General features: G+C 42.1%; 1 protein-coding gene across 3 annotated transcripts in view; it reads left to right on the top strand.

Moving 5' to 3' along the window:
* Nucleotides 1-244: 244 nt before the first annotated feature.
* Nucleotides 245-16,285, top strand: part of SEMA3D (semaphorin 3D) — a 139,943-nt gene continuing 123,902 nt past the window's right edge. The window contains exon 1 of one of the 3 annotated variants that reach the window (XM_027883643.1): nucleotides 245-434. In XM_027883643.1, the coding sequence (XP_027739444.1) occupies nucleotides 406-434 (29 nt within the window). In that variant the 5' untranslated portion in view covers nucleotides 245-405. Of the gene's footprint in view, nucleotides 435-873; nucleotides 942-1,085; nucleotides 1,141-16,285 lie in introns of those variants that run through there. The other 2 variants (XM_027883642.1, XM_027883644.1) reach the window with 2 other exon arrangements.

The raw sequence follows: 16,285 nt of genomic DNA, 5'->3' as shown, positions 1-16,285 counted from the left end.
CAATTATATTTATATTGGGCAGTGCCATCTGGGAATTAAAACAATGGAAAATTTTATCAATGATAATGAAATAATTTTGAAATTTGGGTATAAAATCTTCTTTCATTTTTTTTTTTTCGAAGGCCTTAAACGGCAAAAGCCAATAGCAACTATGAAACAACCTGTCTTCAGACTCCTCCCTTTGTCTTGTGGGAATATAAGACACATGTAGATAAGTAGAGTCTGCATTTGTGTGTGCAGTTTATAAAAACAGTATCAGTTTGTACTGTAGTAACAAACTGCTTTAAAAAAACGTAGGTTAAAAAAAAAAAAAAAAAAAGAAGTTGACTTTTGGTGAACTTAAAAAAGCTCTGCTATTTAGCTCCTGTCCTGTATGCCCAGACCACCCATCTGACTTCTGTGCAAATGGTAGGTGAGGATGAAGTTCTGCTGAGGTGAGTAACATGGTGGAAACTCTAATATATTTCTCTGGACTTCTTTGGTTCTGCTGTTATTTCATGGGAGCAACAGTCGGGGTCTGTTCTGCAACTGAGTAGCCAACTGAAGACTTTAAATCTGAGCTCTTCACTAAGGGAAACACGGTTTTTGAAAGAACCCCAGTGTGTCTTGTCTGGAAGTGTTTGATACTCTGTGCCATGTGTGCAATGGCTCTCAGCCTGTGGGCAGGAAGGCTCTTCCTCGGGCAGCCACAGAAGGAAATATGTTGGAGAGACTGGTTTGGTGTGGGAGTGGGTTGGTCCAGGAGAGAAATTCTCTCTTAGGAAGTGGTCTGCAGCATGCAAAAGCCGGAGAACCACCAGTGTAGCACATTCCAGGGGCAAAACAAATAAATGCAAAGGCAGATGTCTCCCTGGCAGCTACAGTTCTGCACGCAGGCAAAACTCTTGAATGCACACCAGCCGCGACCTCCGGGCCACTGCCCAGCTGTTTCCCCCTTATCAGTAAGTGTGGCGAGCTGGCTTTTTTTTTTTCTCACTCTCAATCTACAAGCCAGCGTCCTGCAGTTCAGTCCCAGCGGGAATGTGTCACCGGAACATCCTCAGTGGACCTGAGACTGCTTTAGAGACACGCTGATGAAGAGCTCCAGCTGTGCAGGGCAATCCCAGCACTAGGTCGGGATGCTCCTGTGCAACCTCTCAGGTGTGTGATCCGGCAGTGCCGGAGGGGTCTGTGGTCCACGGCAAAACACGCGGGCTCAGGGTCCCTGAGCGCCCGGTTTCGGCAGAATGTGCACATCGCTGCCGCACTCTGTGTTTGCGTTCACACTCCGACTCTTTCCAGGCAGCCGATGTCCCTTGCGCCGAGGCCGGGACCTGCGGCGGGAGCAGTGGGTGTGTGCCTGAGCTGGCTGACACACACACACCACACACACGCCCTCGCAGGCAGCAGCCCATTTGCTGGAGGGGTGTGTGCATGTGCGTGCGAGGGTGTGGAAAGGGGTGGCGGGATGGAGGGAGGGCGGCCGAGGGAAAGTCTGACAGTCGGCGCAGAAGGAGCGAGACCCTCCGCCGCTGCCGCCGCCGGGGAGGAGCCGCCGCGCTCGCAACGCCTCCGACACCCGGACCCCGGCCCCGGACCCCGGCAGGTACCGGCGGGGGCACTTTCCGCCGCCGCGGGGAAGGGGTGGAGGGTGGTGTGGGAAAGTGTGCGGGGACTCCGCAGCCTTGTCCCGGACCTTCCTTCTCTGCGTGTCCCGGACCTTCTCTGCGTGTTCCGTACCCTCCGCTCGCCTCTGCCCCGTCCGCCGCCGCCCGGGCTGCCCCGGGAGCAGCGCAGCGTTGCCGGCACCTGGCGGTCCCCGGGACACCTGCCTGGATGTCACCGGGGAGGAGGGAAGGGGCGGTGAGTGGCGCTGGCTTGGGAGAACCCCTCTGCGGGGCTCTGCCCTGGGAGCGCAGGAGTGGTGGGTTTGCGGGGTGACGGGAGAGAAGGAGGCAGTTTTGGGGAGCGGGGGTTTAAAGGCTGGGGAGGGGGAGCGGCGCTGGCGGAGGGAGCGGAGTCCCGTTCTTCCCGGCATCCAAGCGCCTGCCCCGACTCGGCAGGGGGTCAGAAGGACAGCAGTGCATGAGCAGCCCATGCTCATCAGCAAGAACTGTTGCTTGCTGGAGCGGCAACAAAATTCCTGCCTTTCCACGCAGTCCTCCAGCATCGCCATGGGCGCGACTGCTGAGCGTGTCCATCACCGGGAGCTGCAGAGCACCTGGCTGGCCCGGGGTGCGCACTGAAAAGGGATTATTCTTCTGCTCACAGTGATCACCTCAACTTCACTTTGTGCGTTAGCTCAGGGAGTGGGAAAGCTCCTTGTTTTGCAAGGAATATTACAAAATGAAAGTTGTTACTCGTAGAAGGGAAACATTCCTGAGCACCTTAGGTAATCGGTGACAGTGTGCTGGAGAAGCACAAAGCAGCCACCTATGTTTCCTCAAAAAACCTTCACTTTGATTTCAATTTGGACAACTTGTCCAAGAGCAGTAGAGATCAGTGGGACAGTCTGACCAGGAGCAGAGAGTACATTGCTGAGAAAGCAGCAGCTAAAACTGTCTATGGCTCAGAGAGAGGCCAGAAAGATTCAGACGTGAAACTGTGCAAGAATTTTGACATGTCAGATTTTCTCTTTTACTACTTACTTGCAAATCTAGGGAACATGTAAAGAGACTTGTTTACCCTTTGTTTACCATTTAGAGTTGTTTAATACTGTATGGTATTAATACTGTTTTTCAGATCCTCATTAGTATAGTTGATATGATTTTCATCTTTGCCTTTTAATTAGTTTATTTAGCGTATTGTGGGCTTGATCCAGAAAAGCACATCATCTCCTGCAAAGTATGTAAGGGCCAAAGCCTTTATTAAAACTGTGAATGCTGGCTGTCTAAAGATCTTTCTAAGAAGGAATTGGGGTATTTTAATTCATAATTGTAAACTACTGTCAAACAGAGGTACGCAAATCCTGCAGGTGCCACACCTCTTTTTCTTAAAACTTCCAAGACAAGTCCTGCTCTGAGATGCATCATAAATTGAAGCATTTTTGCCTTGATCAGGCTGAGCAGCTTGGCTTCACTTTTAGTTGAACTTTATTTTGGCTTAGACATCCAGACTAGCCTGAGATCCAGGAACTAAATTTGCTTTCCCTCTTCTTACCACTGGATCAATCCAACAGGGGTTCACAGGATATGGGCAACAGAGCAGGTTTGCATTAGGTGCAGTGCTGAAGCACAGAGAGGTGTGCTCTAGACCAAGCAGTAAAGGCATACTCCTACAGGCAGTATGTGGGCTCTGCCCATGGAGCGCTTTAACCAGAAATGGAAATAGCAGCTCCCCATTATCCTCTGCTGCATCTCAAAATACAAGAGTGACTTCAGTTAAAAGAGCTGGTTGGTGCTTGCGGGACAATAATCCCAGGAAGACAGAAGAACCTTTCAGTAGTACTGAGTAACATGACTTAATATCAGACAGATATAATTTTGAATTGTATTCCTGCCCTCAGCTTTAGCTTGGTGGGCAGCTGCTGTCAGATTCCCATGAGACTGATAATGCTTTTGGACCCCAATCCCAAGTACTGTCCTCTGCCTGCTTCTTTCTAGCTGCAGGTTGTGTCATCAGCTGACCTTTCAAAACATGTAATTGCCCTGATCTTACTCTGCATCCCAATGCTTTTTTTTTGTTGTTTTCTGGGGGGTGATGTTTTCACTGCAGATACAACTGTATTCATTACGCAAATTTTACTGCACCCTGGACATTCTAATGGGATTTTGCAATTGAATTAAATGAAACAAGGCCCTAGGGGAAAAAAAAAAAAAAGCTTTAATTAAGGTAGAATGTTAAGTGGAAATAGATGTTGTTCATTGGGAAAGAGCTCTTTAAAGTATTTGAGGATACTGCATCTTTATTTCTCAGAGATTAATCATAATTAAGAGATCAACCATGTAAACAGCAAGGTATTAAAAAGCAAAGGCAAAGAATGAAACACTCCCAACAACACCTGTCCCTGTTTTAATCCTAGCAGAAGGGATGTACTCAACCTCTCTTTCCATGTTCTATCATAGAACAAGTGGAGGACTGAATGTCCTCTGCATGTCCTGGACCATCACAGAGTCAGGACCTTTACAGTTTAATTTGCAGAAAGCCATAATGGCTAGAGTTACCCTGTGAGTCTGCTGTTAGCTCAGGGTGGTCAAAATAAAGGTGTATATCTGGATTCTTTTGGAATCCCTGTTTTGCCTTTTCTCTCAGTCTTTTTACTGTTAAAAATACAGCAGTTGTAATCTCAGATGTCTCTTCACTTTGTGCCACTGCAGTGTAGACACACCGGTCACCTGTGGCTCCAGAGGGGCTGATTCATCAGCTGGGAATCAGCTGAATTCCCATCACACGCCAGCATTTCTTTGGCTAAAACCCCTGGTGCTGGAATTGGCCACTGAGCCACCTCTGTACTCTTTGAGGTTTCCTACATGAGGGAATCCTTTGGGGCTGGTTAAGCAGGCTTTCCCACCACGCTCTCCTGGCAAGGCAGCCTGCGGGATTGCTGGAGCTATATTTGGCCTTTTGTCTTTTTAACCCCTGGAAAAAGCCAAAGGTGTGTGCTCAATGTCGTTAAATCAAAAAGACACAGGGAAAACGTGTGATGTGTTTGTTTTCCTTGCTTTCTGGATTTTCTCCAACTGCAAACAAGCAACAGAGAAGCTCATAGTAAAGCCATGTGCACAAGGCTTGAATTGTACTGGCTGTATTTAAGCTATGTGTGAAGGAAATTTTGCTCCATGGGTGTGCTATTTTTAACTTTTTTTACGGTCCTGCACCTCTGTTGCACTTCTTAACACAGTTTCCCCTCGCCCCAACATTTCTGTCTGGGTTTTATATATTTTATAAACTTAGCAATGCCAGTGAGTTGTTGTTTAAGTGATCCCCTTATAAGTCTTTAGTACTTTTATCTTATCCTTTCTATCCCTGTGTGTTCAGAAAGGCCCCTCTCTGGTATTGTTATTTTTCACATTCTAGAGACATGCTGTGACAACATCCACGTGTTATCTGACAGTGGGTGATAGGAAAAAAAAAAGTCAAAGAAAAAAAGCACAGTCCTTCTATTCTACTCTCTCCAGCTTAGATGAATCCAACGTCACATGGAGGGGATCCAGAATGAGTCAGGGAGCAGTGCTGTGGTCCAAAATTCCAGTTTGCAGTACAGCTGGGAGGTAGCATTTAGCATCATGTGGATTTATTTTCTTTTAACGGGAACTGCAAAATAATTTATGGAAGTCACATAACCTAATGGGCAGAACAGATAACGGTAAGCCAAGAAGAACCTGGATTCCCATCTGGGTTGGATCATTGACTCAGCTTGACTATCAGTGTGATGGGTGTGGTATTTAAACCTAGGACATTATATTGGCCTTAACTAAGTCATTGCACTTCCCCACAGCATAACTGGGAAATATGATTAATGTGCAGAGCTCTGCTGGTACCTGACAGTTTACCTAATAACTTCCCTGGTCAAGCTGAGCACAGGACATTAGAGGCATTTATTTTCAACCTTAATTTGCAGGACAAATCCTAAAGGTTTCAGGATATATATAAATAAAGACAAATGCATGCTTTAGAGCTTATGTGTACATGGAGACCTGTAACTTGTGAGGACTTTCTGCACTGCATGAATTTCACACTGTATGTATTACTCAACTTTCAGTAACACGTATCCTTTTTTTACATCGTTGCATATTTTTCTTCCTGTGCTTTTATAAACAGAAGGACGAGTTGTGTGAGCTTCTTCTTATAATGTGGTCAGTTTAAAGGCAAAATAAATAACCATAATTAAACTGTTTCCAATTTAGTTGGTCAGTGAATCAGGGGACTTGCGGGAATCAGATGTCATGCAGCAGAAGAGAGGCTGAAAGCTCTATAACATCTAAACATACTCCAGTGATGTGCCAGGTTGTTGTTGTTGTTCTCTTGTTTTCTCCAAAAAGAAAGAGAAGTTACCAATTCTTCTTGAATATCCTTTTCCAAAATTCCTGAAGACATTGCAGCTCTGAGCCTGATCTCATCTTGTGTCAACATAACTCAGGACTGAATTCACTGGGAACAGAAAGCCTTGGATTAACTAAAATTATACAAAACTAAGGCTGTCATGAAATGAAAGACTTATGCCTGTTCTCAGTCTGTCTGTACTTAGTGACTTCAAGGGACTTAAGCACTTGTTTAAAGATAGACTGCTGTGTAAAATGCTCTCTTGAAAGAGTTACTTTCCTGAAGTCTAAATCTAGAGTGAGATCAAGCCTTTTAAAAGTTGGGTGCAGTCCTGGGGGCTGATGTGGCCACATATTCCAATTTAATCTTGGCTAGAATTTTAAGATTTTGAACAGCTAGATCTAATGGTATGTGCCTACCTAGCTTGTTATATTCCCCTGGAATTTATCAATGACACACTCCATATAATTGTGGTTACTCTTTGCCTGTCTAAAATCCTTTTTCGGTTTTGCAAGGGAGAGACTGCAAAGAAGGAGTATGTAAAAAATTCTTTCTTAACCAAAAGCAAAAAGTTGATTTTTTTGTTTTTCCCTTCCACAATGAAGAATTAAAACAATGTCTGTTGCTCTCATGCTTAATGTCAGAATCTCTGCTAAAAAATAGCAAGAAGAAATATGATGAATTTTTCATATGGAACTTATTCCCTGTAATTTTATAATGCACATATGTGAGGTTTTATGAAGGCTTTTACTAAAAGGTTTTAGAATAGTGTAATAAAGGAAAAGTGCTCATAATGTCTTCGGTATCTAAAGAGCTCCACTTTGAGAGAGAGAAATAAAATAAAGGGCAATGATAAGTAATGGTAGACTTGCAAATGCAAGTTCCTTTTCTCCAAGATTTACAGTAAGAACCAGCCCTGACTGTAAAGTTCTCTGCACTATCATAATCTGTAGCTTTGCAGGATGTAACATTCCTGTATCCATTCTCTGACTTCTGAAAGAAATGTTCCACAGGCATATAAATTACTAATCCTTTACTTAATTTTATGTTTTGCTTCTTTTTTTAAGCAGGTGCTTGAAAACCTTTATTAAGGACATAAATAAATCTTCGAAGCTGCTACTATACTATGCCCTGCTAACAGAGTGATCGTGTGTTGCATCTCTGGAGATCCACTGTTGTTTAACAGAAATTAGAGGGGACACAGGAGCAAATGTATCATTTAGGTGTACATAGTCATTAGTTACAAGGAGTGGACCTTTTCTCACTGAGAGAAGTTTTTATTAATTTATTAGCTATATTTCAGGGGTGTTGGGAGAACCCTATCAAAAATCATAGACTCATCATAGAATCACAGAAAGGTTTGGGTTGGAAGGGGCCTTGAAGATCAAGTTCCTACCCACCCTGCCATGGGCAGGGACACCTTCCACTACCATGTTGTTCCAAGCCCCACACAACCTGGCCTTGAACACTTCCAGGGATGTGGCGTCCACAGCTTCTCTGGGCAATGTGTTCCAGTGCCTCACTACCCTTACGGTAAAGAATTTCTTCTTAAAATCTAATGTAAACCTACCCTCTTTCAGTGTTACTTATTTCTTTCACAGGTCCTCTTGTGTTTAGCAGTAGTGATGTATCCAATTAAAAAAGCCAAACAAACCCCATTCTTAACTATGGTGTAGGGCAAGAGTCAGCAAGCACAGAAGACTGAAGAGATGCAGGTTCCTCAAGCAATTCTATTTCATAGAATAAAGAGAAGTCTCAGCCTGTTTTTTTTATTGTTGTTGAGTGATATAAGCATCAGGGCAAAGTTGAATTTGTAATGGCATTATGAGATCCCCTGTTGTGCAAGATAAATAGCATATTTGGCCTAATGATGCAATAAATTAATTACATAGAATTAACCTGACTTTTGGTTCCTGTGACCTCCTTAGTTTAGCAGATTAATTTCTGAACAATACAGCCTCAAAAAATCCACTTTATTCTGGGGAGTTGTATTATAAGCAAGTTAGAGGATTTTCTAGATACACAAAGTCTGCACACGAACAAACCTGGAATTCTTGTATCCATTGAGCCACGTAATACTTTGAGTTGGAGACTAAGCCTTTGTTTTTCAGCTGGAGCAGAACTTGCCTTCAAAACAAAGAAAAAAATCTGCTAGAAATCCTATGCAGAAACACAAACCGAGAAGCCGAACACACATTTCAGATCTTACATCTGTTAATGTACCTCAGTACGTCAATATTTGAGACAGATGATGTCATCCAGTTTGCTTTGTAAGAACAAAATATTGTAAGTAGTTAACTTGGAGAAGTGCATCAATCGAAAGGAACAGAAATCCAAGCATAAAGGGTGAGAAAATACAAGCAGATATCTTTATTACCTCTCTCCCCTTCCTAAAGGTGAGATGTAATACCATTTGTTTTGTAATGAACCTTTTTTTTAGGTCAATGTTTTTTTTAAAATCTCTGTGTCTTCATTTCAGAGTTTTAAGTTAATAAATTATTATTCCTGAATGGGATCTTGCAAAAGTAGTCCTGAGTGAGGGGGTCTCATAATGATCATTTTAATGACAGGAAAGCCATCCACAGATGGGTGGATTTTATTTTAGCACAAGCCCCTGTACTCATCTCCTTAATGTAATGTACTCTGAGACTGAGGGGCAAACTTCTGCTACAGCTTGCAGATGAAAATGCTTCACTGAGGAATTGGACAGTGTCCATGGGAATGAAGGTAGCACACAACATCATGTTCCAAAAAAATCAAGATATAACAAGCATTGTCTTAAGTTGTTGTACATTAGAGATGGGTAACTGATATTAGCGAGTGATTTGTAATAGCTAAGGGCAGTCCTATGTCTTTAGAACAAAAGACCAGGTCTGAAAGCTGGAAAGGGAAAGCAGAGATTTAAGTTAGTGATACACATTAAAAGCATTTGGGGAGAAGAGTTGAAAAGAGCAGCTAGAGGCTGAAGTACTAAGCAAGTGCTATCATTTCTTATGCACTGCTGGGGTGATTGAGGTGGGATCCCCAAGAGCCACAAGTCATGAGGAAAGGTTGTGTAAGCCATGCTGTAGAAAGTTAGTTATATCACTCAGCAGCTTAAACCCTGTGCTGCAGATTAGTTTGGGATCCTCAGCCTGAGCTCTCGCAGCAGGCAGCTATGGGTAGGGTCAGTCTTTTCCTTGTGACAATATTTTAGATAAAATAAATTGTAAAAAAAATCTATAGCACATATTTTGGTGGTTCAGGTGCTGAGGTGACCTGGAAGGGCTGTTTCCAGAGCAGGTCTGAGCAGTGATATTACTGGTGCTGTATATTACTAAAGCAGTCTGGCTTTCTCAGCTACCTCGGTTTCACCTTCTTACAAGTGCTCTATTGTCAAAGGCCCAACAGAAAGAGACTGTGGCTTGGCATAGTTGCTTCATCATCTTCCAGGGACAAGATTTCTCCTACTGGATCTGTTCCCATTAGTGTTTTTGTATCAGTGTTGATATTTTCTATCTGATATTGAACGATGCCATTGAATTAACCATTAGGAGTTCAATCCTACCTGTTCCCTTAGGAGTGTGCTAGCCCTGGGGATGCTGGATAAAAGGTGTGAGGAGAGGTGGATCCTTTACTTTCAGTCTGTGGGAGAACTGGGCATGGTTGGAGCCCACCCCAGCTTTGCAAGGGAGGGGGGCAGAGCAATGCCTGTTTCTGAGCACCACAGGCACTGAGCAGTTTGGAACAATCCCAGCTCTACTACATGCACACCCAGTGGTCCAGGTGCCGTGGGGACATGATAATAAGCAGGTTTGGCTACATGTGAAGCCTGGAAACAGCAGAAGAGAGGTTTTTTCCTGGGCTTGAATGTTGAACCTGGCTGACTGAAGAGTCAGTTGATATCATAAATCTCTGTTATTAATCTGATCTTTTGTCTATAAAAATTTTAATAGGCAAAGATGCTTTGCATAGCTACTGCTTGAATCATCGAGGTCAGTTGATCTGATGTCTTATACAATCTGTAATCTTGTCAGAACTGAGGTTTTCTCAGACCTGATGAAATCCAAGGTGTTTATTTTAAGACTCAATTTACTTTTTTCAAGTTGAACTCAAAGCTTTAAAGGCTTTAAGGAAAAGTTGACTAGATGTAATTTTTGGAATGTCAGCCCCACCTAACTGAGGAAGAAGTGAGAGAATTGATGCATCTGAGGGAGTTAATTACATTTTTCAGGCTTAAGGGTCTTTTAGGTGCTCTCTCTAGAAGGAAAAGTGCATTTAGCTCTTCTGCTCTGTTCTGTCTGTCTTTTTGAGATGACTGTCTGCAGTGTACAGGTTTGTTCTGGAGTTACGATTTCTTGTTTACAGTCCTCTAGGGACAAAAAGCAGATATTTCATCTCATAAAGCTGCCTCAGCTTGAAAAAAAGTAAAAAATGGATCTGTGGAAAAGAAATACCTTCCCCAATATAACACCCTTATAACCTGTTAAACTTTCAGTGAAATTAAGGGAATTTTTGCGTGGCCAGATTTTCTACCTTTAGATAAAATCATTATAAAGTGCTTAGGCTGAAGATTGATTAAACTCACAAAATAAAATAAATGGGAAGGGGGAAATGGTCGACAGATATTCTCAAGGTATCTGAAAAAATCACGTATCTGTAATTTAGTTTTTAGGTTTTGGTTTTGTTCTGTTTGTTTTTGTTTTTGTTTTTTTTTCCTTCCCTAGAGAGTTTTACACTTAAAGTACAGATCAGTTACTATGCTGTCCTCAGGAACCTGAAGCTCCTGTGTCCTTTGCTTCCTGTGACTTTGCTACAGCTCATTAGTTTCCTAAATGGCATCCCGAGCACCATTATGAAACTCATAACACAGACAGTTATCTCTTCAATGGTACTTAAAATCAAATCCTTCCTACTTGGTGATAGATGAGTTATTGTGCTTCTGCTCTTAAGGGGATGGAATGATGGAAGGATTGGGGGTTTTTTTCAGTTTGTTGCTGTTGTACATTGATGTGTAAGGGTGAAGAATACTTAGGCACAATACACCTCTGAAAGCTCCAATACCAATTTCTGTATCTTTGCACAGCCTGACAGAAAAGCAGGAGGTACGTGCAGCAAATATTGCATGGAGTTTGTGTCTCTTAATCCCAAACATCTGGTTTCAAAACAACAACAGCAACAACAACAAAATCAGAATGCAATCGTCTTACTTAGTTTAACAGCCAAGGTGAGACTCTGTGTGGTTTATCCTTGTTTTTTCTGTTGTGCTGGTCTGTGCCACTGCCAGCATGTCCCGTGCACAAGGGCTTGTTCTCTCCTAACTGGAATTGCCCATCCTCACCTCTTTGCTGCAGCAATTCTCCAGGTGGTTTAAAGGCACAGGACGAGCTGCTCCTGCTTCCAAACTCTTTTCCCCTCTGAAATTTCATCTCCTTCGTAAAGTTGAACTCCCTCTTGTGTTTTTGTAAAAGCTTCAAGCACAATTATCCTGTATCCTGTCAATCCCCAGGAATGGTCCTGACATGATGAAAAACTCTCACTCCCCAGGGATACTCCACTCACTAGCAATCTTACATGTGGGGTGTTGAGCTGTTAAAGGGAGAGAATTCACACAGATTTCAGGTCTTGTGTCAGGTTTTCATGACAATGGTAGAAATGCCTTTGTGATAACGTTGATATGACAGGCACAGCTGTTCTGCAGTTGGTCAGTGGTGAAATATGGATAGTAATTTTCTTAGTAAAGACAGGTTTTATTTCTATTTTTATGCTAGCTTTCCAATCTGTTTTGAGACTAATAAAATCTGCTCTAATAACTGGTATTTAAAAAAAAAAAAAAAGTACTTTCCATCCTTTCTGGGCTTTCCTTCCTTCCTTCCTTTTCCTGTAAACAGGGTAAATGCCACTGAAGTGATGTGAGAAGAGCATTTTGGAATGTGTTCAGATTCATTGTGTTTTGTTTTCCATCCAGGAATTCAACATGACACAATGGAAAGTGGGACCTGACACCTCCAAGATAAACTTGTTAGACTATGCATAAAGTGCTGCACTCATCTTTATAAGTGAAGTAGTGTGTAAGGCCAGAATAACTGGGACACAGTGGCTTTGAATACAAGCAGTGTTGTTATCTTTGGTGCAAGCATCAGCAGAGATTACAGTGGCCTGTTGTGATGGCCCTGGGGGAATCTCACAAGGCCTTGCAGTAGGCACTGTACTATTTGTTTTCATTCTTTTCTCAGCAAAGCAGCATTCTGATGCTTGGAAATCATGACCCTGTTTAAATTGTGCTGACTCTCTTCATTATTCTTTAAGCCACATGGGAGAAGAGGTGTGAGCACAAGCAGTTAGAAAAGCTGAAAAGGTGCTGATAGAGGATGGAGAAATTAATGATTGACAATGAAGAAATAGTTTATTCCAAAGAGCCACCAAAAGACTGTGATTGTTATGTTCAGGTGGATTTAGGATCCTCAGTCAGTATCTCCAGTGTTTTCTCCTAGATCAGTAGCTTTTTTCCAACCAGTTTTTATTAGATACCACTGATGAGATCTGATCTGAGCTACAAATATATTTTGGAAATCTTCCCAGGCTTAGCCTGTGTGTGCCACTGCTCAGAAAGAAAACCCAACTATGCTGTGGAGGCTGCAGCAATTGTTCAGAGCTCTTTTTGGACATGCTCAAGTTGAAGATGTGATCTCAGTCCCAAGGGTGTCTTTTCTTGTGCAGCTGTCATTTCCACCTCCTGCTATTCTGTCAGGCTGGGAGAAAGTCCCAAAATGGGCATTTGAGTATTTGGCAGTGTTTGCTGCCTAATCACTTATTCTTCATTTGCCTGCAGAGATATGGTGGTTCGTGGGATTCTCTGTGTGTGTAAATTTGCAAAGAAATTTGTTCCTCTTGTGGTTCTCAAGACACAGGTTGGAAACCCTGACAGAGAACAAGCATGTTTTCTTGTTCTGAAGCTGGGTGATTGGGCAGAATGTTGTCATTTTGGTGTAGGAGTTTTAACTTTTTCAGTTTCAGAAGCTGGACAAGGCAATTCCATGTAAATAATGTTGCAGAATCTCATTTTTTGGATATCCCCAGAAACTGAATCCTATTTGGATGATAAGAGCTAGTCCATGAACAAGCTACTGGATTCCAAATAAGAGTAACTGTGAAAGGTTTCAGTGGTCTATTTAATACTGGGGATAATCAAATGTCCGTTTAATAATCTGAATTCTGGAAAACCTTTTACAACTATTTAAACATTCATTATACTTTACCTGTATGTTTCCCACAGGCTTATGGTTTCTGAAAACAAAACATGGATAGGCTTTGATGATAATTCAAGGTTGATAGAGGATTGTTTTGATTAGTTAGGGATCAAGGCTGCTGTCCTAGAAGGGGAGAACTGCACTTGAGTAGTATCATAAATACTGTTTTATCTTACCATTTGTTTGAATAGTATGGGACTGACACCTCTCTCTCCCTGCAGAAACTCTTTTTCCTGTTTCACCTTATTGAGGTAATTTCAAAAAAACAAAACCAAAAATCTTCCCAGATGAAAGGAACGGAGCCTGTTTTAGAAACTGACCCTTATTGAGACCCAGGTGCAAGTTCCAGAGGACAAGCTTAGCATTCAGCAGTTCTCCCAAAGATTATTCTAAGAAACACGTATCACCCAATACTGAAGCCTGCTCTGTGCTGATAAGGTTTGTCTACACGAGGAAGTCAGTGAGCTGTTCAACTACAATAACAGTGTGCAGTGGTATCTTCTCACACTAAGTCTCTGCAGGACCTGTTGCAGGGTGTGTGCCCTAAGGCTGCTGTTGAAGTGAAGCAAGTTGCTTCCTAATTAAAAGTCTTCTAATACACACCTCTGTGTGATGTGATTGCAGAGCAGCCAGTATGCTGCTAATTCACATCTTACTGTGTCTGGACTCTCATGGTGACAAGCCCTAATTATTTCATTGTCAATCATTTTTGTAAGTGCATGAGACACAATATCAATGCACTGTACTGTGATTCAGTGCTGAGGTGCTGCATACCAGAGTAGATCTCAGTGACTGTTGAAGTGAATATAGTATTTTCACCAATTTTAGTGAGAGATCCAACTCTGTGCTGCAGTTCCTGTGTTTCCTTGTATCACAGTAACATCTAAAAAATCCAACCTGGAATTTTGGCCTCATTGTTCTATTACTGCTAAATTAAGATCTAAGGAGAGCTTAGAGAAGACCAGTAAAAATGAGAGGGAAGGCTTTGAGTCAGGTTTGATTTATAAGGAAAAGTGAAAGGTTTTGAGTGTGCATAGCTTGTTTGACTCTGACAAAGAAGACATGACTGTAAATACTTCAAAAGTTTTACTCAAAAAACAGCAGAGGATTTGCTTAATGTTAAGGACATTCCAAAGGTTAGGACAGCAGCTCAGGAGACCTAGGGTTAATTCCATGACATATGTCCTTAGGCAAGTCGTTTCTGCTTAGATCCCAGCAAATTCCTAAGGGCACCCAACTGCCACTTCTTTGTCTACATCGCTGAGTGTTAGTCAGCTGACTGAAAACCACCTAATTTAGACAATTAACTTGCTAAATACCTTTACAGGTCTAGATCGTGGCCTCTACCTGCCTTGGCTGCGTATGTCTGTAAATGAGCAAAAATTAACCTTTGTCATAGAAAGAGTCTGAGAATGACAGGTTAGAAAAGTATAGATGTTCAGATGCTGTAACAACAGGAGCCATGAAAGTATAGAGAGTAGAAAAACTAATTAAGATGGGATTTATTTCACTTGTCTGAAGTGTAAGGTGGTCACCTAATCTTCCTCTGTTTTCAGTGTACAGGGATGAGGTGCTCCCAAGGGCAATGCAGTGTCTGAGTCAGGGGATCAATTCACCCCAGCAGTGCCTATTTCCACCCTCTCTGGAGGGAGCCAAGACAATGCCTGAATTTTAGATGCTTGAAATTAGGCAAGATGAATGATATCTTAAGAATGAAAGGATCAAATAAAATCAACTCAGCTTGATTTTAAGGGGAAAAAATGTCTTTAATGAATGTGTTTGCTGAAATGTTCTTTTAAAAGAATGACACAAACCCCCTCAAAGAATTTGTGGGATTTTTTCCCCATTCTTTGTTGTAAAACATTCAGGAAGTCTTTTATTAACAACTAACTACAAGATAGAGCTCCCACTTCTCTTTTCATGAACTAGTCCTTATGCAAACTCCCAAACATCCCAACAGTGCTACCTATTACTAATAAATTAAATGCTGTATCCAGTGCAGCCTACATGTTCTGAGCTACCTAATGGTACTCTTGAAAATCTAGACCTTAATAACAAAATGGGAGTTGAGCTCTTTTGGCAATCTACTCCATATATCTCTTGCTTTCATGCAGCAGCCTCCTGGTTGTTGGAAATACTGTGTTAGCTCTAGGTGGTAATTACCTCCTTAAAAAGGACTGATCCTCAGAGGAAATACAGTTATGGGCATTGTGAATTTAAATTAAAAAATGGGGAAAAATTAAAGTTATTCAAAGAAGAGCTACAAAAATTCCAAGAGCTTCTATGGGAGCTACTGGAAGTCTTTGTGTAAAGCTTTGGGTTGCTGGGGATCTGAAGAAAAGTTAAGCAATACAAATTCATGAAGATCAAGATGGTCTGTCTGAGGTCCCATGCAGTGTCACAAGTTCTCATTTCAAAGAAAGAGGAGCTTGATTAGTTTATCCTGCTGTAGGCATGACTCAGTGTCAGAGTCCTCCCTTGTACTATTACATTCATTACCCTGAGGGACAGTGATGTGTCTTTGTGGGTAGTTTACTCTTTTTTTCGATTGCACTCTTGAAACAAGAAGCCTGCTTTCAGGCTTTGTCCTTCTTATTTTGATAACTCCCACCTCTAGCCTCTCCAGAGTTCATCTTCACGCAGCTGAAATTTGATTTCCCTCACAACTGCTTACCTCTTTTCTGCTTCACCGACTCTTCAGGGAAAGGAAGAAAACATTTGTTATTCAGCCCTTGTCTTCTTACTCATCCACTGATGAAGAGACAGGGATGAGTGAGCAATCAGTCACTTCAGGGACAAGGAACCTGGTGTCAGAGAGCCTGTGGATCTCCAGTATGATACTGGACTAGATTTATGCTTGGAAATGTCCAAAATATTCCAAATTCAGGTGTATTTGCAGTAGTTTAGGTTTATTGTTTTTACTTGACCTTGCAGGCCCAACACCTATTACTTTGGAAATCAGAGCTGAATGGTCCTAAGAACTTAGAGGGGGATTTAGGGTTTGCACACAGGACCTAAACATGGTGGGGATTTTATCTGAGTGTAAAGCAATACTGACTCAGATCAGAGTGTGAAGTAAGTACTCCCTAATTCAA

Source organism: Empidonax traillii, unplaced genomic scaffold (assembly GCF_003031625.1).
Source record: "Empidonax traillii isolate 1590-97213 ecotype Southwest subspecies unplaced genomic scaffold, ASM303162v1 scaffold131:size1687323, whole genome shotgun sequence".
Taxonomy (NCBI): domain Eukaryota; kingdom Metazoa; phylum Chordata; class Aves; order Passeriformes; family Tyrannidae; genus Empidonax; species Empidonax traillii.
This window is presented reverse-complemented; position numbering and strand designations above follow the sequence as displayed.